Here is a 21,206-nt window from a genome sequence, read left to right as displayed (position 1 = left end):
AATCCTGTCTGGTCACACTTTATGTGGTTAGTGGTGACCGTCGCATAGTACCAGGGGCAAAATCTTGCCAAGCAGACTTCCCAGAATCCTCGGCAGGCTGACACAAATGGTATAGGATGTGTAGACCAGAGAACGTCACAACATTTCAGAAGCAGCTGTGAGATTAAAGGATACCACAACTGACATGTGACATGTTGAGATAGACATGTGTATGTACAGTGCCTAGCACACAAATACCTATGCTGTGTTCCTTTTTTTCTTTCTGTGCCTGAAAGTTAAATATCAGGTATGTAAGTGGCTGACTCAGTCCTGACTCAGACAGGAAGTGACTACAGTGTGACCCTGCCTGATAAGAAATTCCACCTATAAAATACTTTCCTAGCAGAAAATGGCTTCTGAGAGTTAGGGCTCTTTTCCACTATGAAATGCGATCGCGATTGCAATCGCAATCGCGTTTCAATTTCCACCATGCGATTGCGATTGAGCTACTATACTCATTATAGTCTAGCTCAATCGCATACAAAACGCGGCAGGACGACGATTGCGCTTTGACCAAAATCGCATCGCAATCGGATCGCACTAATGGAAATTGCTGCTGCAGTTTTCATTAGTTTAATGTACCTTACGATTTGCGATCAGAAGCAAATCGCAAATCGCAGGCTAGTGGAAAAAGGCCCTAAGAAAGAGATAAAAAGAGGAATTTCTTATCAGTGAGGGTCACACTGTAGTCACTTCCTGTCTGTGTCAGGACTGAGTCAGCCACTTACATACCTGATATTTAACTCTTTCAGAGAGAGAAAGGAAAAAAAAGGAACACAGCATAGTTATTTGTGTGCTAGGCACTGTACATAAACATGTCTATCTCATTATGTGACATTTCAGTTGTGGTCTCCTTTAAAACAACCCCCCCAAAAAACCAAAAGTAGATGATGGGAAAATGACGTACTCGCAGGATATTTACAGTGAGAATGGTTCCAGAGGTTTGATCACACCTAATACATGGCGGAACTGACTGTTTTGTTCTTGAATATCGCTGTTGGTCAGAGAAGCGATTTATCATGTTTATGGACCAACAGGGGGGCTTAAAAGGGGTGGGATTTTTACTCCTGATGTTGGGAGACTTTCTTTTCACACTTAGCAACATGGCTAATTTGCATAGCATTCTCCAGGACATGACTTTTTTATATTAGAAGTTAGGGACGGTCTTGAGAGTGATGGAAGAGAAGGGGAAAGCATGAAAAGTAGAGCTGGATCTAAAAAGCCTGTCTTCAGCAGTATTTTAATGCAGGCCATAGGCAGTGGAATCCATTTCATGAGCCTCTTTTAGGGCTGGTGCACACCGAGCGGGTTTTTTCGGCATTTTTGCAGCCGCTTGCGGCTGCGGATATGCTTGGTCAATGTATCTCAATGGGGTAGTTCACACCAGAGCGGGAGGCGTTTTGCTGAAACTCATACTCCCGAGTTGAGGCATTTTTTGGAATGCGGAGGCGTTTCTGCCTCCAATGTAAAGTAAAGGAAAAAACGCAAACCGCTCTGAAAAACGGCAGTTCAGATCAGTTTTCCAGGCGTTTTTGTTACAGAAGCTGTTCAGTAACAGCTTTACTGTAACAATACATGAAATCTACTACACCAAAAATGCTTACCAAAACCGCAAAATGCTAGCTGAAACGCTACAGAAAAATAAGAAAAAGCGTTTCAAAATCTGCTAGCATGTTGCGGATCTGCTAGAGGGTTTTGGTGTGCACCAGGCCTGAAAGTAGACTGTAGAAAAGAAGACAAGGCAAACAAGAACTGTATTTACAAAATTTGCAGCGGAAAATAGGCACTTGTATCCTCCACTTCTGTTGGAGACTTTGGCGATGGACATAATATTGTAAAGTATAGCCTCCAGCTGCTCAGACAGATAACAGTATAGGGATTCAGCAATTTGCAGTTTATTTTAAGTAGTTATATAGCGCCGACATATTCAGCACTGTATATTGTCATGTCACTAACTAAGAAGCTCACAGTCTAGTCCCTACCATAGTCCTATGTCTATGTATGTATCGTGTAGCGCATGTTTCATAGTCTAGGGCCAATTTAGGGGGAAGCCAATTAACTTATCTGTATGCTTTTGGGATGTGGGAGGAAACCAGAGTGCCTGGAGGAAACCCAGACAGACACAGGGAGTACATACAAACTCCGTGCAGATGTTGACCTGGCTGGAATTCGAACTGGGGAGACAGTGCTGCAAGACGAGAGCACTAACCACTACGCCACTGCGCTGTCTAGTTAGCGAAACCAACCTGGCAGAGACATGTCCAGTAGCAGGTCACAGTCAGATGTCATAGGATTACATATGAATGCGGGGCTTGCACCAGAGAATGCCCCGGCCTGTTAAGCCAAGTACACACCATAGACTTTTCCATCAGATCCCGATCAATAATGTGATCGATTTTTGGGTAGTTTCAACAATCTATCATATTATCGATCAGGAACAGTTTGGGCGTCTTCACACGATGCAACTTCTTATCAGATTACCCATCGATCTGACGGAAAAGTGTATTGTGTACGAGGCTTCAGAAGCTTATGCTTGGTACACACCATGAAACTTCCCGTTAGATTGTTGGGTTGAATTGGTAATTTCCAACCATTTTTCCCATCAATTTTCTGATGACTTCTGTACAAAATTGATCAGAAAAACTATCCGTCAACAGATTAGACCTGACAAATTATCGATTCGACCCATTGATCTGACGGGAAATTTCATGGTGTGTACCAGGCATTTAGATACAGGGGCATTCCAGTGTAGCGTATACTGGCGGCCATATGCATCATACATTGCAAATATTTGTCTTTTGACCTACCGAGTCCATAGCACAGTGTGAACAGTTCATTGCAACAATGGGTGGTGTTGATATAAGGCTGCTTTTTATCCAGCTAGACAAACAAATGTGATTCCTCTTCTGTGCTCCCGCGTGAGTCATCCGAAGAAATGCCATTGTCCTTAAATTGCTCCCGTTCACTTTACATCCTTGGTAACCATGGCGGTAAAATGCTGAAGATATCCTGTCTCTGTCCCTCAACTCGAAAGTAGAGCCGACCAATGAAACTTTGTGAGCTCCTTGCAAACGGTATGTAACTTGAACCTGAGGCAATTAGGGGCCGTTCACACTGCACGCGTTTCCAGCCACGTTTTGGAAACGCGTGCAGGTGGCCGACACGCACGACATCAGACATTGCATATAGTGCAATGTCTGATGTTCACACTGCATGCGTTCCGGACCTGTGCGGTCCCGGAACGCATGGCTCACGCAGATTTTGCTAAAACGCGTGCCTGTCCCATTCACTTTTCAGTGATGGGATCAGCCACGCAACGCACACAAACGCGGATGGCCATGCGTTCGTACGCGTTGCGGTCCGCACGGGTTCCGCACGCATGGCCATCCGCATTTGTGATCTGAACGGGCCCAAAGTCATTAGCTGCTGACTTTGTTGCAAATGAAATGTAACTTGAAATTGAGCCATTCTCAAACACTAGCATCTTGATGATCTCTGCTTAAAGAGGTATGAAACTCTGCATTTCTTATTTGCTCTAAAAGATTATTTTACAGCATAAAAGCTCTCTCTGCTTATAGTACGTGTGCAGCTGAGAATTAATCACTAGATAGATGTTAATATATAAATACAGCAGCAATGCAATAAAATACAATGGCAGCTTTCATTGCAGATAATCTGCTTTGGGAATTTGAAATTTGTAAACGGACAATATTACTTGTGCACAAAAACAAATCTGGTAACTGTATGGGTAGTAAGTAGGAAAACTATTTTTATTTAATGTTATGTCAGTTTTATCCCACTTAAAAAAGCCTTTTACATTTTATATGGATGCAAGAGATCAGTGTAGAACCTTTTTTTTTTTTTTTTAATATCCATTTTGCTCTGCTTGAAAAGATGAATGTATTTATCCTGTAAATGTATTAAAGTGAACCTGAACTCCTCTCTGCTCTTAGGCCTGGTGCACACCAGAGGAGTTTTTCTGAGCGTTTTGAGTTTTTAAATCTGCTGCTAATGTTATCCTATGTGTCTGTGCACACTGGAGCAATGAGGTTTTGTAAAAAACCCCATAGTATTAAATTGGGAAGAGCTTTTAGAGGTTTCAAAAGCTCTTCCCAATGTAATGCTATGGGTTAATTTTTTTTTTTTTTTTTTTTTTTTTTTTTTTTTTACAAAACCTCATTGCTCCAGTGTGCACAGGCACATGGGATAACATTAGCAGCAGATTTAAAAACTCAAAACGCTCAGAAAAACTCCTCTGGTGTGTTCCAGGCCTTATAGATGCTCAACAGCACAATCACCTTTAAACAAAAAAACATTTCTTTGTTACAGCTGATATAAATGTGCACAGTTTCTGCTTCCTGTTTCATGGAAGCAGACATATTGTTTACAGCCTGTACTTTCAAATGGGCTTATCTGCCATAGGCAGTCATGTGACACGGGGGAGATCAAATTACAACTAGTGGCTAGACACTAGGTGGTTAGACTGGGAATCGCATTTAAAATCGTGGCACCTTCCCACAAAGTTCTGCCAGTGGGTCCCGAGCCTAAATCATTTCGTATGGCACCATTCCTAGCTGCATCGTTTGCATTAAACTTGCATGCAGGCCATGATAGTGCCTCTTTGAGCATCTGTAATCATTAAAGAGAACCTGAAGTGAAGGCAATATGGGGGATGTCAGCTTCACTCTCTCAGGGCTGCTTTCCACTAGTAACCACGCCACAAACGCAGCATACTAATGAAAACATTTTGGGGTCCATTTACATTATGGACTCTGTGTCTTTGCGATTTGCAAGCGATCACAAATGGTTGCCTGACTTCTGTGCTGATGTTCTGCCTGGAATACTGTAGTCAGTGGCTCCAGAATGCTCTGCCTGGAATACTGTAGTCAGTGGCTCCAGAATGCTCTGCCTGGAATACTGTAGTCAGTGGCTCCAGAATGCTCTGCCTGGAATACTGTAGTCAGTGGCTCCAGAATGCTCTGCCTGGAATACTGTAGTCAGTGGCTCCAGAATGCTCTGCCTGGAATACTGTAGTCAGTGGCTCCAGAATGCTCTGCCTGGAATACTGTAGTCAGTGGCTCCAGAATGAGCAACAGATAAGCTGCTGTGACTCACACTACTAAAGCCTAAAGCTCAGCATGACAGCTCGGCAACTGGCATTATTTATTAGGAAATGGAGATGGTAGACTCCATATTCCTCCCACTTCAGGCTCCCTTTAATGAAAACTGGTCAACGTCCGCAGTTTCTTGTACAACTGCTAATCCAACTGTATGTTTATATGCCCTAACTGGGTTACGTGAAGTGGCTGTGGATCAGCTGCTGTTCTGCTCCTAGTAATTGCATGGCTGAATTCCCCCCCCCCTCCTCCTCCTCCTCCTCCCAATGTCTGTATGAAATGGACCTCACTCTGTTCACAAAGGTTCACTGAGATTTCATACTCTACTGAGTCACCTAAAATAATCATATTGCCATCACATTTAACCGCACACAAACATCCTGTCCATGAGCTGGAAATAACGCTTGTGACAGAGGTCTAATTCTTTTCCAGAGTCCCCCTTTAAAGGGAAATTCAACTGTTGTTAAATTGCTACAAGTCTTTCGGGGTTTTTTCGTTTGTTTTATTCATACATTTATTTTTTTTATTTTTTATGTAATCACAAGCAAGCCTGTGAGTTATTTTGGGACAAAAATCAGATACTTACCTTCCCCTGTGGTCCTCCACCAGGCCGTGCTAGCCATACTGACACACAGTCACGCTCCCATACGAGAATGAGCGCAACTAGGCCTGTGCAGCAGCATTAATCCACTGCTTGAGCCTGGCAGGAAGAGGCTGGGTCCCGTCTCACTCCATGCTAGTGTGCAGGACTGGCCGGGCTTCAAGGGGTCTCAGTGCTGGAACAGCGAGACGGAAAGAGGGGGGGGGGGGTTGACTTATCCAGAGGTCTCCCTATACCCAAGTACCCATTTGGGACTCAGCTGGCAGCCAGCTAGGAATCTATAAAGCAGACTCTGCATCCTTGCAACCATGGCAACAGTGCTCGGTTTTGGAGTACTGCTGCCAGAATCTCCCACCTTGTTACAGGGGTAATCAGTTGCACAGGGCAGGAGCATTGTTTACTCATTCATATTTATTGCCTGGGCTAATCCAGTGACTTGCTGCAAACTCTGACACTCCTTTCTCTTGTTAGGCCTCTTTCACACCAAGACGTTGTGTTTTAGGGGACATCAAGGTCGCATAACGTGCCCCTAACGCAACGCATGGTGGTGTTAAAGTTGGACGTCAGATTGGGCCGCGTTATGCAGCTCTCGGTGCGCTAATTTCGTTCTATCTATACTGATAGAACAGCCGCTCCAGGATAGTGATGGGAAGTCCGGATCTTTTCAAGGATTTGGATGATTCGAATCGGATCATTGAAAAGATCCGCATCTTTGAACCGAATCATTTGCATCATTTTACTAGGGAAGCAGACTGGGGGTGAAATGACTAGCAGGACAGGACTTTACCTGCACTGTACATTCTGTATTTTCTTGTTTCTTTCAGACATCCACTGTGAACCGAATTGTTCATTGTGGTGATCTGGATGATTCGACTCAAAAGATCCGGATCAAATTAACGATTCATTCATGATCCGGACAACACTAAGAGTCCAGGTTACGTCACCACAGTGCAGTGAATATTAATTAGCCATGTGGCTAGTCACTGAGCATGTGCAAGCAGTCTAACGCAGCTAAAGCCCAGTATAATGCACAGCATGCTGCACTTTCATTCAACGTGTAGCGTTACAATGTAACGCAACGTGGGTACATTGATTTTACAGTGCTGTGAGTTGGGCTGCGTTACAGGCTGCTGTAACGTGGGACTTTAACGTCCCACTGTGAAAGCAGCCTAAAGCTGGCCCCTAACTGTCCAATTTCTAGCGAAAAATCGTTAGAGCGATCAGAAATTCTGATCGGATTGGTTGTAAATCTCCATTGGTGGACACAATCGATTATGAACGAGTGAAAAAAATGTCGCCCGAATGAATTTTCGTCGAACGAAAATTTGGATTTTCTTGGTGGTCATGATAGGTAGGAAGCAATGATTGGTTAGTTGATGGTGTAGTGAACGATTTTTCGTCCGTTCAGAATTTCTGATCGCTTGAACGATTTTTCGCTAGAAATTGGACCGTTAGTGGCCAGCTTAAGGAATAGTGTGGAATGGCTGTTTTTCTACGCGCATAAAAACAAACCGGTGAAGCTAAAATTTCTTTCTTTCCTTCCTTCCTCAAGAAAATGGTATTCCTCCTTTAAAGAGGAACCATAACAACATATAGTAAAAGGCAAATTAATCAGAATACCCACCTTTACGTAAATATCCTGCTTTCAGCATCAGAAACGCTTCCTATAGCCATATATTGGAGTGTAGCCTGCCCTTCCACTGAGAACACACACCACCCACAGAGCATTCTGGGAGACTTGAGGTCTTCTTTTACTGGCCGTAGAACTCTGAGTAGACTAACATTCTGCAGAGATCACCTGCCAGTGCTAAAGATTTTGCTGCCTGTGATACATTTCAGGGAGAGGAAAGTATTTTTTATTTTATTTTTTTTACAATAAGCAAACGCTGACTAATTTATAAATGTTATAAAAAAACAAAACAACCTTATTTTGACTACAGGTCCTCTTTAAATGCGCAGTGATATAACTGTATCCATAAAGAGCATGCATGTGGGATGCAGCATATTGTTTACCTCCTCTCTCTCCTGCCTGCGCTGTGCGGCTGCTGATGGAGGGGGCTGCTTGTTGTATAACGTCAGCAGCACAACACTCCGGAGTCAGAAGCTTACTGTGTTGTTAGGTCCTGATTGTACTGGATGTCTTGGCTGAGTCAGTTGACCTACTTTTTAAGCATGACCTTGATTCGCACAGAGAGGTGTTAGTGTCTGCACATGATTGCCTTAATCATACAGTTAGGACAGTCATGTGACCGGCAGCAGCAAAAGGCACAGCGAGCGCAACCATTCTTTTTATAGCCTTTTTATTCAAGATTTCTTTAAGCTGAACTTAAGACCCAGATCTAAATTCATCATCTTGTTTTTTTGTTTCTTCTTTTTTATTTAGTCTCTTGTTGAAATTAATTTTTTTTTGTGTGTGTGTGTTTTTTAATATTTTGTTACATGACCAGGAGCAGCCAGCTGAAAGAGTTGGTGGCAGGCTTTGATAGTGGCTGCTGCTGCATGATCTGTGCCATTCATAGCACATGGGAGGCGGAAGTAGACCTCCTGGCTGTAGCTGTGGAAGTCTGTGCTAAAGGAAGTCCTTGGAGAAGAGGTTTACAATGAGGTAGTATAAAGGGAACCTGAAGGGAGAGGAACACGGAGGCTGCCATCTTCATTCCCTTATTAACCACTTGAGGACCACAGTGCTAACCTAACCCCCCCCCCCCCCCCCCCCAAAGACAAGGGAGGTTAAAAAAAGAAAATATACAGCTTTAGGCCCTATTCACACTTAAAAGCGCAAAACGCTGTCGATTACCGCTGGTGTTTTGCTGGACACTGCGGTGATTTTTCCGCGATGGCCTTTAGCGGTTTCTATAGCACTGAAACGCGATCGCCGGGAAATTGCCTGAAAATGGTGCAGGCGCGTTTGGCGATTTGCGTTCATCGCCGGCGATTAACGCAAATTGCCTAAGTAAGAACGGGCCCATAGGGTTTTATAGCACTAGCTCTTTAAAAAGCGCTTGAGCGCTTTGCCGAAATCGCCGGTAAAACACTCTAGTGTGAATGGGCCCTTACTGACTGCCAGCGATTGATCCCAGCTGAAAATGTGATCTTTCTTGATCGGAAGCAGAAAGGACATGCTGCAAATGATCAATCTAAATACTGGCTATTGTTCCAGGTGGATGTCATTTTCAATTCATTTTTGATCAATATCAAGGCATTCGGAAATCTATCGGAATTAGAAAGAAATGGCATGTGTGTATATGATGGCTGTCTTCTATATCCGATTTGATGTCAGATAGGAATACAGTGTCTTTCAGCATGTCCAATCTGCTTTGGACCAAGAAAGAGATTGATATTTATTTTTTTCAGCTGGGATCAGTTGCTGGCAGTCAGTAAGGCTCGAATTGCAGTGGTCAGTTGCGTAATGCATGTGTATCTTAATCTAAAGCCCCATCCACACGATACGATTCTTTGTGTGATTCGATTTCGATTCTATTTACGATCCGATTAAATCCGATATGTCCGATCGGGATTCAATTCGATTTTCCATTGTTTTGCAAAATTTAATCGAATCCCGATCGGACATGTCGGATTTAATCGGATCGTAAATGGAATCGTAATCGGATCGCAAATGGAATCGTATCGTGCAGATGGGGTTTTATATTTTAATTTTTTAACCATCCTATTCTTGTTCAGAAATGGGATCTGAGGTTAAAATTGCATTGTGTCAATTGCCTGGCTGTCATGCTGAGCTTTTGGGTTTCAATGTTTTTAAGTCGCACAGTTGCAGCATCTTATCTGGTAGAAGCCAGATGTTCTTCCACTGTTGCCAGTTGTGCGCCAGTTGTGCGCTCCAGGGCTGTGGAGTCGGAACAGTTTTGGGTACCTGGAGTCGGTGGTTTCAATAAATGTAGGAGTTGAAATCAGATGACTTCCCTCCCGCTGATTGGAGGGAAGGGACGCAGGTGGGGAACGACGATATAGAGGAGGCGGGGGAGCGGTGCTGAATGGCAGCACATAGGTAAACAGCGTGCTAGCGACGAGCTGCATGTCGCTAGCACGGCAGTTTTATTATGGGGCAGCAGAGCGCAGAGGGGGCCTGGGGGAGCGCTGTACAGTAACAGAGACTTGTGACTGAATGCACAACCAGCCTCTGTGTCCTACTAACATTCTTTAATCCCACCTCGGGTTCTCTTTAACACATTTGCACTGCTATGGAGAAGAAGAAAAAAACACATACCAACTGATTAAGTGTAAACGGGGCCTTTTGTTGCGAGTCGCACCAAAAAAAAAAAAAAAAAAAGCGACAGCTCGTCGCCAGGTCCCTCTGTGCAACAGCCGTACACACGGCGCACAGAGGGACACAGATTCGGCGGAAGCTGTCGCCGAAGGTCCTTCCGGTAGCCCGTGTGTATGGACCATTAGGGTTAGGCTGCAACAGTTGTAGCCCGTGTGTATGGGCCATTAGGGTTAGGCACCATGGGTTGGGGGAAGGGGGGAGGAGTCTTACTGAAATGTTATATGGAAGTTACCATGTTTCTTTTTTAAACAATCCCAGTTGCCTGGCAGTCCTGTTGATATTTCTGGCAACAGTAATGTCTGAATTGCACACCTGAAACAAGCATGCTGCTAATCCAGTCAGACTTAAGTCACAAATATCTGATCTGGTTTCTGTCTATGGCTAAAATTATGATATATAGATTCTAGAAGACAGCCAGGCAACTTGCATTGCTTTTACGGAAATAAATATGGCAGCCTCCATTTCCTTCTCATCCCAGGTTCTCTTTAAAGCAAAATCAGAGTATAAACAAAATGACAACTCCCTTTCACCCTTCTTGCGTAAGGGATGAATTCCACTACTAGACAATTAAATGTTTCCGCCTTTGCATGACTAATTTATTGGCCTGTGTATACCTCCTGTAACCATTACAGAGATTCATGCTGAAATAAGTTGAAAGCCAGTTGTGGATAAAACATGTTTGGTAGCTCTCGCTCTCCCTGGCTCTCTGGCTCTCTCGCTGTCTCGCTCTCTCTCTCTGGCTCTCTGGCTCTCTCTCTCTCTCTCTCTCTGGCTCTCTGGCTCTCTCTCTGTCTCTCTCTCTCTCTCTCTCTCTCTCTCTCTCTCTCTCTCTCTCTCTCTCTCTCTCTCTCTCTCTCTCTCTCTCTCTGGCTCTCTGGCTCTCTCTCTGTCTCTCTCTCTCGCTCTCTCCGCTCTGTCTCGCTCTCGCTCTCTGGCTCTCTGGCTCTCTGGCGCTCTCTCTCTCTCTCTCTCTCTCTCTCTCTCTCTCTCTCTCTCTCTCTCTCTCTCTCTCTCTCTCTCTCTCTCTCTCTCGCTCTCTCGCTCTCTCTCTCTGGCTCTCTCTCTCTGGCTCTCTCTCTCTGGCTCTCTCTCTCTGGCTCTCTCTCTCTGGCTCTCTCTCTCTCTCTCTCTCTCTCTCTCTCTCTCTCTCTCTCTCTCTCTCTCTCTCTCTCTCTCTCTGGCTCTCTCTCTCTCTCTCTGGCTCTCTCTCTTTCTCTCTTTCTCTCGCTCTCTGGCTCTCTCTCTTTCTCTCGCTCTCTGGCTCTCTCTCTTTCTCTCGCTCTCTGGCTCTCTCTCTTTCTCTCTGGCTCTCTCTCTTTCTCTCACTCTCTCGCTCTCTCTCTTTCTCTCGCTCTCTGGCTCTCTCTCTTTCTCTCTGGCTCTCTCTCTTTCTCTCTCGCTTGCGCGCGCCTTCACTTGTCTACTGGCTCATTGTGAGTACGGCAGGAATTTTCCAGCATCACAACTGTTAATATTTGTATTACTTTTTCCTTCAAAATGCATTTTATGTTGGAAATAGACAATTGGACAAATTGTTTTGCATTACTTGGCGTAAATGTCAAGAATTGCATGAGTGCCAATTAAAAGTGTTACTCAGTGTTGCCTCATCCCGCCCACACACTTAGCCTATATTGTCTCGTTTATTATGTCCCATTTAAATTGGTCAAATAGAGTATTCCACCTGCTCTCTCTGTTTCCATAGATCTTATAATGGCTGTTGTCCATTAATCCAACAGACCCTGCGAGGAATACGGAGGCTGCCATTTTTATTACCTTATGAACAATGCCAGTTGCCTGGCTGTCATGCTGAGTTTTAGGCTTTAGTTGTTGTTCAGTCACACACCTCCACCAAGCATGCAGCTAGTGGAGTAACATCTGATCTGCATACTCATTCTGGGACAGTGACTTGTAGTTCTACAGGCAGAGCATCAGAGCTGAGGTCAGGCAACTAGCATTGCTTATAAGGGAATGAAGATGCAGCCTCTGTACTCTTCGCAATTCAGGTTCCCTTGAAAGCCCTGGGCCTACAGTTTTTTTTTGTTCAATGTCATAGAATTGCAATAATAAAAAAGAGCATTGAAAATTGCAGGTGTGTTCACTTTTTGTAGCGTAAAAATGTCCTTTTTTTTTTTTTTTTTTTTTTTTGTCCACGCCTTGAACTGAGAATGACTGTGATCTTTGCCACTTCCCTCTAGTGAAAATTCCTGCCACAGCGGCTTCTCCCTAACGACTGCTCCCTAGCGACGTCCCTGCCCACAGCCCGCTTCTGCCTAGCGACTTCCCTGCCACAGCCGCTTCTGCCTAGCGACTTCCCTGCCACAGCCGCTTCTGCCTAGCGACGTCCCTGCCACCAGCCGCTTTCTGCCTAGCGACGTCCCTGCCACAGCCGCTTCTGCCTAGCGACGTCCCTGCCACAGCCGCTTCTGCCTAGCGACGTCCCTGCCACAGCCGCTTCTGCCTAGCGACGTCCCTGCCACAGCCGCTTCTGCCTAGCGACGTCCCTGCCACAGCCGCTTCTGCCTAGCGACGTCCCTGCCACAGCCGCTTCTGCCTAGCGACGTCCCTGCCACAGCCGCTTCTGCCTAGCGGCTTCCCTGCCACAGCCGCTTTCTGCCTAGCGGCTTCCCTGCCACAGCCGCTTCTGCCTAGCGGCTTCCCTGCCACAGCCGCTTCTGCCTAGCGGCTTCCCTGCCACAGCCGCTTCTGCCTAGCGGCTTCCCTGCCACAGCCGCTTCTGCCTAGCGGCTTCCCTGCCACAGCCGCTTCTGCCTAGCGGCTTCCCTGCCACAGCCGCTTCTGCCTAGCGGCTTCCCTGCCACAGCCGCTTCTGCCTAGCGGCTTCCCTGCCACTGCCGCTTCTGCCTAGCGGCTTCCCTGCCACTGCCGCTTCTGCCTAGCGGCTTCCCTGCCACTGCCGCTTCTGCCTAGCGGCTTCCCTGCCACTGCCGCTTCTCCCTAGTGACTCCCAATGTTACCCTAAGCATTGAAAATAAAGCCTACAGTAATAGAATGTGTACATTGGCCAGATCCTTTGCTTCTCCAGTGCTTTCCTCTTGCATCTCCATTGATTATTTTGTTAAAGGGAACCTGTTAAAGGGTACTATCTGCATGGGGTCTGTACGTTCTCCACGTGTCTGTGTGCGTTTACTTTGGGCAATCTGTTTTTCTCCCACATCCTAAAAACATAGATAAGTTTAATTCGCTTCCCCCTAAAATTGGCCCTAGACTACAATACATACATAGGTACTGAGGTACAGTTAAGTGATAAGACCATATACTCTGTACAGTGATGCGGAATATGTTGGCACTATATAAATAACCTGAAGCAAGGGGTATATGGAGGCTGCCATGTTTTTCTATTTGAACAATGCACATTTCCTGGCAGTCCTGCTGGTCTCTTTGGCAGCAGTAGTGTTTGGATCACACCAGAAACAAGCATGTAGCTAATCTACATCAATTTTTGTCAGAAACCTCTGATCTGCATGCTTGTTCATTGTCTGTGGCTAATGCTGAGGATACACGGTACGTTTCTGTACCGTGTATCGACCAGCTGATCCGGCCAGCTCCTAATATTCATCTGGCCCGATCATGCCGCTCGACCCGCGCCCGCTCTATTCCCGCCGGCGGACAATGGCAGGGAATCGAGCGGTGATAAGGAAGCGCCGGCGGGGACGAGCGGGCTCGATCCGGCGCATAAAATGAGCGTGTATGCACGGCATAAAAGAGAATATTCGAGGCAGAGGATAAGCAGGATAGCCAGGTAACTGGTATTGTTTAAAGTGCACCTGAACCTTGCATAGGACAGAAGGAAAAAATAAAGAAATGCACCCTGTATGTATTTAGAGAGTTTAGCCTGTCTAATTCCCTCTCATTTGTGTCTAATCACAAGTTGTAATTTGATCTATCCCCTGTGTCACATGACTGCCACGGCAGAAATGGCAGATAAGCTCATTTGAAAGCACACAATGTTAATGTCTGCCTCCATGAATCAAGAAGTAGAAACGCTGCAGATTTATTTTAAAGAATTTGTATCAGCTGACAAGTTTTTGTTTAAAGGTTATTATGCTGTTGGGTATCTTTTAGATCAGAGAGGACGTTCTGGGCAGGGTTGCCAACTCATCCCTGACACATCTGTTATACAGGTTCTGGGGTTTCTCACACATAATCAGTGCATCTAACTAGCCACAAGACATGTATAATTCATAAGCGTCCGTATTTAAAGGGATGAGGTGGCAACACTGGTTCTGGGGTCTCTCTAGTCTGCTTTAAAAGTAAGTAAATGTGGCAGCCTCCATATCCATCTCGCTTCAGGTTCCCTTTAAAGGGCAACTGAAGCAAAAGATATATGGAGGCTGACATTTATTTCCTTTTTAACAGTGCACGTTGCCTGCTGTCCTGGTGATCCTCTGCCTCTAATACTTTTAGCCATAGACCCTGAACAAGCATGCAGCAGATCAGGTGTTTCTGACATTGTCCGATCTGACAAGATTAGTTGCATGCTTGTTTCTGGTGTTATTCAGACACTTCAGCAGCCAAATAGACCAGCAGGGCTTCCAGGCAATGTGAAATAAATACGGCAGCCTCTATATTCTTCTCACTTCAATTCCCCTTTAAAGAAACTACTCACAACTTGACGTTATGTAAACCTCCTGTGAGAATTTTAGGCTCCTGTGATGGGGAATAATGAGACTTGCAACACTGACGCAGGCTACAGAAACGAGAGTGCAGGTCAGACAAGATGAGAGGACACTTTGTACTGCAATTTGCACATTGAAATTGCAGGATATACTCAGCATAATTCCTAATGATAATTCTATTGGATTTCACCCCAGTCTCACGGAAAGCGATAATGCCCTAGTTCTATGGCTGGAGACTTGCGTCATGTTTACACCGTGACTTCAAAAAAATGTTTTCTCAATTATGGTAGATGGTTGGAATATCCACAACACCTTTTCCCTGCTTAGCAGTCACTCATTGATAACCGATTGCTATATCCGTCAGTGGGCAGATTGCGCTGGGTTCACACTGTACCAGATGCACAGCAGCACGTTACACGAGAGGTGGAAATGTCATCTGAGTCCTTGTATTCAGTGTGAGATAGTTATCTGTACCCAAAACCTCCTCCTCCTACTCCTTGTTTGTGAGGTTAGTTTTCTTTTCTTCCCATAGAAATTCTTTCATTGAGAGAAGAGTTTAATATAAAACAGACCTCTCCTGCGCTCCTGTGCCAGAATTGTAACCAGGCCAACACAACCCCTCTCAGAAGTAAACAAAAATGTGTTTATAGGCAAACCTTCTTGACAGTATAAAAAAAAATATATATTTTTTTTAGGTCAACATCCAGCAGCCTGGTCTTGTAGTATCATCACAGTATAGTTTGCTTACCCATAAGCCACTACGGAGTGACTTTTTTTTTTTTTTTTTGGTCCTTGGCTGACTCTGATGCTTTTAAAGGACAACTGAAGTGAGAGGTATATGGAGGCTGCCATATGTATGTCCTTTTAAGCAATACCAGGTGCCCGGCAGCCCTGCTGATCCTGCCTCTAATACTTTAAGCCACAGACCCTGAACAAGCATGCAGCAGATCAGGTGTTTCTAATATTCTTGTCAGATCTGACAGGATTAGCTGCATGCTTGTTTCTGGTGGGATTCAGACACTACTGCAGCCAAATAGATCAGCAAGGCTGCCAGGCAAACTGGTATTGCTTAATAGTGATATGGAGGCTGCCATATTTATTTCCTCTCACTTCAGTTGTCTTTAAAATTGCATACAGTACAAACGTAGATTTGGTTTTTAACAGACTTTAATACAGTTCATTCTGTAGGCGCCTGGCCATTGATTCAATGCAAATTAGAGAAGAACTCTGATGAAAATGTGTAAAAGGCTTGTTGTAGCCACATTCACCTATCAGACCAAACTCTTAACACCCGCCTAATAGTGAGTAGGTTGCACTTTTGATGCAAAAACCAATATGAACTGCCTAGGCATGGAGTCCACAACTCCTTAAAAGAAAGTGAACCAGTGAGAACAACGGGTGTAAAATTTTAGAAACTTACTCGGTAGAGGGAAGCATCAGGATCCTTCAGAGGCTTCCCACTTCCTCCTCCCGACCACCGATCCAGCGCTGGGACCCTCGGAGGTTCACTGCAGCTCTCCCTGTATGCGAATGACCACCAGCAGTTGATCAAACTGTAGCATTGCACTGTTTGATGCAGTGCTATTGGCCGTCTACCACTACTCCTGCCCGAGTCCATCTACATTTTCTGTCCTGTCGGATTTAATCTTTCAATCAATTTTTAGTCAAATTTTATTGATCAGAGATTGTGGGGGAATGGGTACCTAGTAGATAGATTTTGATTCTGCCAGGAATTGAATGGGAGTTTAAACTGCAGCCATGTCAGTCTAATATAAAATCTACTTCATTCAGCTGCAAAACAAAAGAAATATGTTTGAACTTTTCAGCACTTTCCTGTTACAAGTAGTGTTTTCTCAGCCAAATAGAAGTGGTCAAACCTTATTTTAGATTTTTTTTTGATTGAGGGCTCGTTTCCACTATCGCGAATCCGCATGCGTCCAACGCATGCGGATTCGCACATGTAATGCAAGTGGATGGGCCTGTTTCCACTGTAGCGTTGTTGAGGTGCGTTTTTTTTCAGCGGTAAAAAAACGCACAAAAGAGCCAACGAATTCGCCTGCGAGTGGAATGCATGCGAATCGCCGCTAATGTATTTAATAGGAAATTCGCATGCGGCTATGGTATGCGAATTTTCATGCGAATTCGCATAGGTACCAATGTAATTCAAACAGGCAGTGACATGGTTAAATTCGCATATACCCTCACCTATGCGAATTCGCGGCAAAAATTCGCATCCGCATGCTATTTCATGCAATTTCAACAGCGGTGGAATCCAGGCGATTCTGCACCGCAATAGTGGAAACGAGCCCTTACTCATTTGTGTACATAAAAGCACTGTTTTGTTAACCCCTGTAGTGATAGACTGCGGTGATGTTCTCAGTAGGGCTAGTACTAAAAATCGATGTTTATCTCCTCATATCATGTGTTAGTTTTGGTGCGCTTTAAGTATTTGGGATGTAGGTGGACACCAGAAACCAGAATGCCCTTAGCAAACCCACATAAACTCCATGCCCAGCCAATCCATGATTGGGTTTAGATGCACCTCCCACAAAACCTGAAGTGAGAGTGATATGGAGGCTGCCATATTTCCTTTTAAATAATACTAGTTGCCTGGCAGCCCTGTTGATCTATTTGGCTGAAGTAGTCTGAATCACACCAGAAACGAGCATGCAGCTAATCTTGTCAATTGTGACAATATTGTTAGAAGTGGCTGATCTGACGCATGCTTGTTCATGGTGTATGGCTAGAAGTATCATAGGATCAGCAGGATAGCCAGGCAACTGGTATTGCTTGAGGGCCCGTTTCCACTCTCGCGGAAACGGCCGCGAATCCGCAGAGTTTCCCCGCAGGCAAATCGTGCGGGGAAACTCTGCCATAGGGGATAACGGCGCCGCCGGCCGAATCGCTTGCAGTAGCGATTCGGCCGGAAACCCCCACAGAATTCGCGGCGGAGGCTGCGATTCCCATAGCCGTGCATGGCACGGCTGATGGGAATCGCCTGCGATCCCGCCCACCCGCTCAGTGCCGGCGTGCGTCTACGAGACGCACGCCGCACTAGTGGAAACGAGCCCTAAAGGGAAATAAATATAGCCGCTTCCATATCCCTCTTTACTTTAAGTTAAAGTAAACTGCACTTAAGTTGATGATTTTTTTTTTATTTTTTTTTATTATTTATATTATAATAATTTTATTATTACAAATTGTTTTGGTACTTTTCGCTGGCTTATTTCAGAAGTGTCCACTGACCGAATGTATAGCAGACGGTGGACCTGGATCTCCTTTTAGATAAGAATCTGACTTGGGTAAACCACTTACAGCTGATTGGATTTAGCTGTAAATGGGTATTTTTAACTCTTCTCTCTCTTTTTCAATTTTACTTGCTTCAGCTGAAAAAAAAATCACTGCATTTAACGGAACGCAGTCTCTTGTTACAGAGTGGGTCATGGCCGTCCCTTCTTCATTGATTAGCTTGACATTTTCTCCGACACGTTGTGTCTGACTCTTGTTGAGTGGAACTGCTGCTTACTTTCCTGACCTCATTTTCTGTAAGGGCTCGTTTCCACTAGTGCGGCGTGCGTCTCGTAGACGCACGCCGGCACTGAGCGGGTGGGCGGGATCGCAGGCGATTCCCATCAGCCGTGCCATGCACGGCTATGGGAATCGCAGCCTCCGCCGCGAATTCTGTGGGGGTTTCCGGCCGAATCGCTACTGCAAGCGATTCGGCCGGCGGCGCCGTTGTCCCCTATGGCAGAGTTTCCCCGCGCGATTTGCCTGCGGGGAAACTCTGCGGATTCGCGGCCGTTTCCGCGAGAGTGGAAACGGGCCCTTAGAAGTGCAAGAAAAAGCACACAACTAATTTAGCCACTACCGTGGGCAATTATTAATAGGTAACGGTACCTTTACATCGTTCTTCAGAGAACGCTTTTGACAGACCCTTGATGAACCCTCCAGATTCCATACATGTGAGGAATCCAACAGCATCCCATTATTAACAAACCACTGCAGCACAAAGCCTTGTCGGACACCTTCCCTCAATAACGCCAACCCAGTACTAATACACTCCTAAATGCTGTCATAACCTACATAACTGTTCTGATCGATTTTGGCTAGGATTACGTAAGCAATTGTGATTGCTCAAGCTCGAGAGAATTAACACGTTATTGGAAAACTCCTAAGCGTCTTGAAAATGCTTACAAGGAGTTAAAGTGAAACCATACCAAGGCATTTACTTCATCCCAATCAGTAGCTGATACCCCCTTCCCCATGAGAAATCTTTTCCTTTTCACAAACTGATCATCAGGGGGGTCTGTACGACTGATATTGTAGTGAAAGCCCTCCTACAGTGTGATGTCAGGACCATGGTTCTGACATCACACTGTGGGGCCTTGTTGCATTTTGGGAAATAACTGTTTACAGCTGTTTCCAACTGCCAAAAAAGCAAGCAGCATCTCCTACTACTGACATCACCTGCCAACAGTAAAAATGTCACCATGTGATAAATGTCAGAATGTAAAGCAGGGAGAGGAAAGATTTTACAATGGGCAAACACTGACTAAATCATTTATACATAATTGTAAAAATAAAGCACTACATTACATTATTTTCACTGGAGTTCCTCTTTAAGTCTCTTGATCTCAAGCGCTAGTGTAAGTCCATGCCTGGGATGCATACTCAGAAATGTTGTTCATTCTACCTAAGTCTTGTATCTATAGTCCTATCCATAAATAGAACTTTCCTGAAACCCTGTAGTCTTATTTTGTAATGAAAAATTTGGTTTACAGGACACATGAAGTGAGAGGGATATGGAGGCTGCTATATTAATTTGCTTTTAAACAATACCAGTTTCCTGGCTGTCCTGCTGATCTTTCAGGCATAAGTAGTGTCTGGATCACATGCCTGAAACAAGCATGCAGGAAATCTAGTCAAACTTCAGTCAGGCTTCTGATATTCATGCTTGTTCAGGGTCTATGGCCCAAAGTATTAGAAGCTGAGGATCAGCAGGACAGCCAGGCAATGCACATTATTTAAAAGGAAATAAATGTCGGCCTCCATGTCCCTCTCATTCAGGTGTATTTTAAGGTTTTCACTATCTGAGGTGATTGAAGACCATTTTAAATGTTCTCAGCTCCCATACAGACAAATCTTGAACTATTGAAGTGTTTCTTTCTGCACCTAGAAGTGTTTCTCAGCCACACAGTCTTATTTCTAGGTATCAGTGAGTGTTGCTACAGTTGACTTTACTATATAGTAACCTCATTCTAGATTCCTAACCCATAGAGCTCAGTTCCACTTGCTGTGATGCAAGAACATATCTGAATCTATATGGATTTGCATTCATGATGTGATTTTTGCTGAATGTCTGTTTCAAACTGTAGAGGGGACATTAGACAGAGCTTCTGGGATGATGCATGGTTCCTCTGTGCACTTGTAATGTGTTGTACATGAACACTGATTTATTTTTATTTTATTTTTAAATAAATCTCACAGGTATACCTTTTTTCTTTGTAGTGATCAACAAAAGACCATGGTTAGTAGGTGACTGCTGTATTGGCCTCTAGAAGGTTCTATTTTCCACCCGTGGTTCTTACTTTTCGAAGACAGCATCTTTTAGGTAAGTTTTCCGGCAGACCAGGCGCTTTAGCTGGTTCATCCAGCTCTGATTGTGTAACCTCCCGTTATGCATGGTAAACCTGATACCCATCCTGAGGTCAGGAGATGGCAGTAATGCTGTGTCTGTCCTGGCTGGTTGTATAAGACAGTTGTGGTGTAATGTTCCCTCTCCTCCTGTCACATCTCCAACTCTTTCTTTCAGGTGTTCCAATGGCTGACCAAAGAATGGATATCTCGTCAACTATGAGCGACTTTATGTCCCCAGGACCCACCGACCTCATCTCTAGTTCCCTGAGTACGAGTAGCATGGAGTGTAACCGCAAGAGGAAAGGGAGTCTGACAGATTACCAGTAAGTGCTAACCGTCATTTATTATCACCCCTTCCTGTATGTAATCAGTGCTAACTATACAGAAGAAATGGGCATATTCCACGTTGCTGAAGCAGTGTAATGTCCTCCACCTGCGTCTTTTTGTGTCTCGTCAAATCTGTTTTGAAGGACAGTTAGCTCTTGTAAAAGAATGACCCCATGATGGGTCAATGAATTGGGCATCTAATTGGATTTTTTTTTCATGTTGTACTTTTTTAAAGTCCCTATGTAAGGCACATTTTTTTTCTATTCTATATGCATCTGTTATGACATTATTTCAAGTAAAAGGAACACTATATCAAAAAATGTTAAATACAGGTGGTCCCTTACTATCAAAAAGTTCAGTTCCAGGAAATTGTCTGTAAGGTGAATTTGTTGTAAGTTGAGTTGTGTGAAACATGGATAAAGGATTTACTTTCGATTTATAGTGTAAAATGTTTTTTGGTTGTTTTCATTGTTCTTTTAAAGTGTTCTAGCTACTTGGCGGCCGACCAACCGTCCCATTTGATAATAATTAATGAATTGGATGAAAATCTCTGCCGCCAAGTG

At 44.5% G+C, this 21,206-nt stretch overlaps 1 protein-coding gene across 1 annotated transcript in view; it reads left to right on the top strand.

The window, feature by feature from the left end:
* Positions 1 to 21,206, top strand: part of LOC137543900 (basic helix-loop-helix ARNT-like protein 1) — a gene marked incomplete at its 3' end in the record, with an annotated part of 65,529 nt that overhangs the window by 25,281 nt on the left and 19,042 nt on the right. Inside the window, 2 exon segments of the mRNA XM_068264971.1 lie at positions 20,188 to 20,290; positions 20,492 to 20,639. Of these exon segments, the coding sequence (XP_068121072.1) occupies positions 20,500 to 20,639 (140 nt within the window).

The sequence above is a fragment of the Hyperolius riggenbachi genome, unplaced genomic scaffold (genome assembly GCF_040937935.1).
Source record: "Hyperolius riggenbachi isolate aHypRig1 unplaced genomic scaffold, aHypRig1.pri scaffold_343, whole genome shotgun sequence".
Taxonomy (NCBI): Eukaryota; Metazoa; Chordata; class Amphibia; order Anura; family Hyperoliidae; genus Hyperolius; species Hyperolius riggenbachi.
The sequence above is the reverse complement of the archived record's forward strand: the minus strand, read 5'-3'. Positions and strand labels throughout refer to the sequence as shown.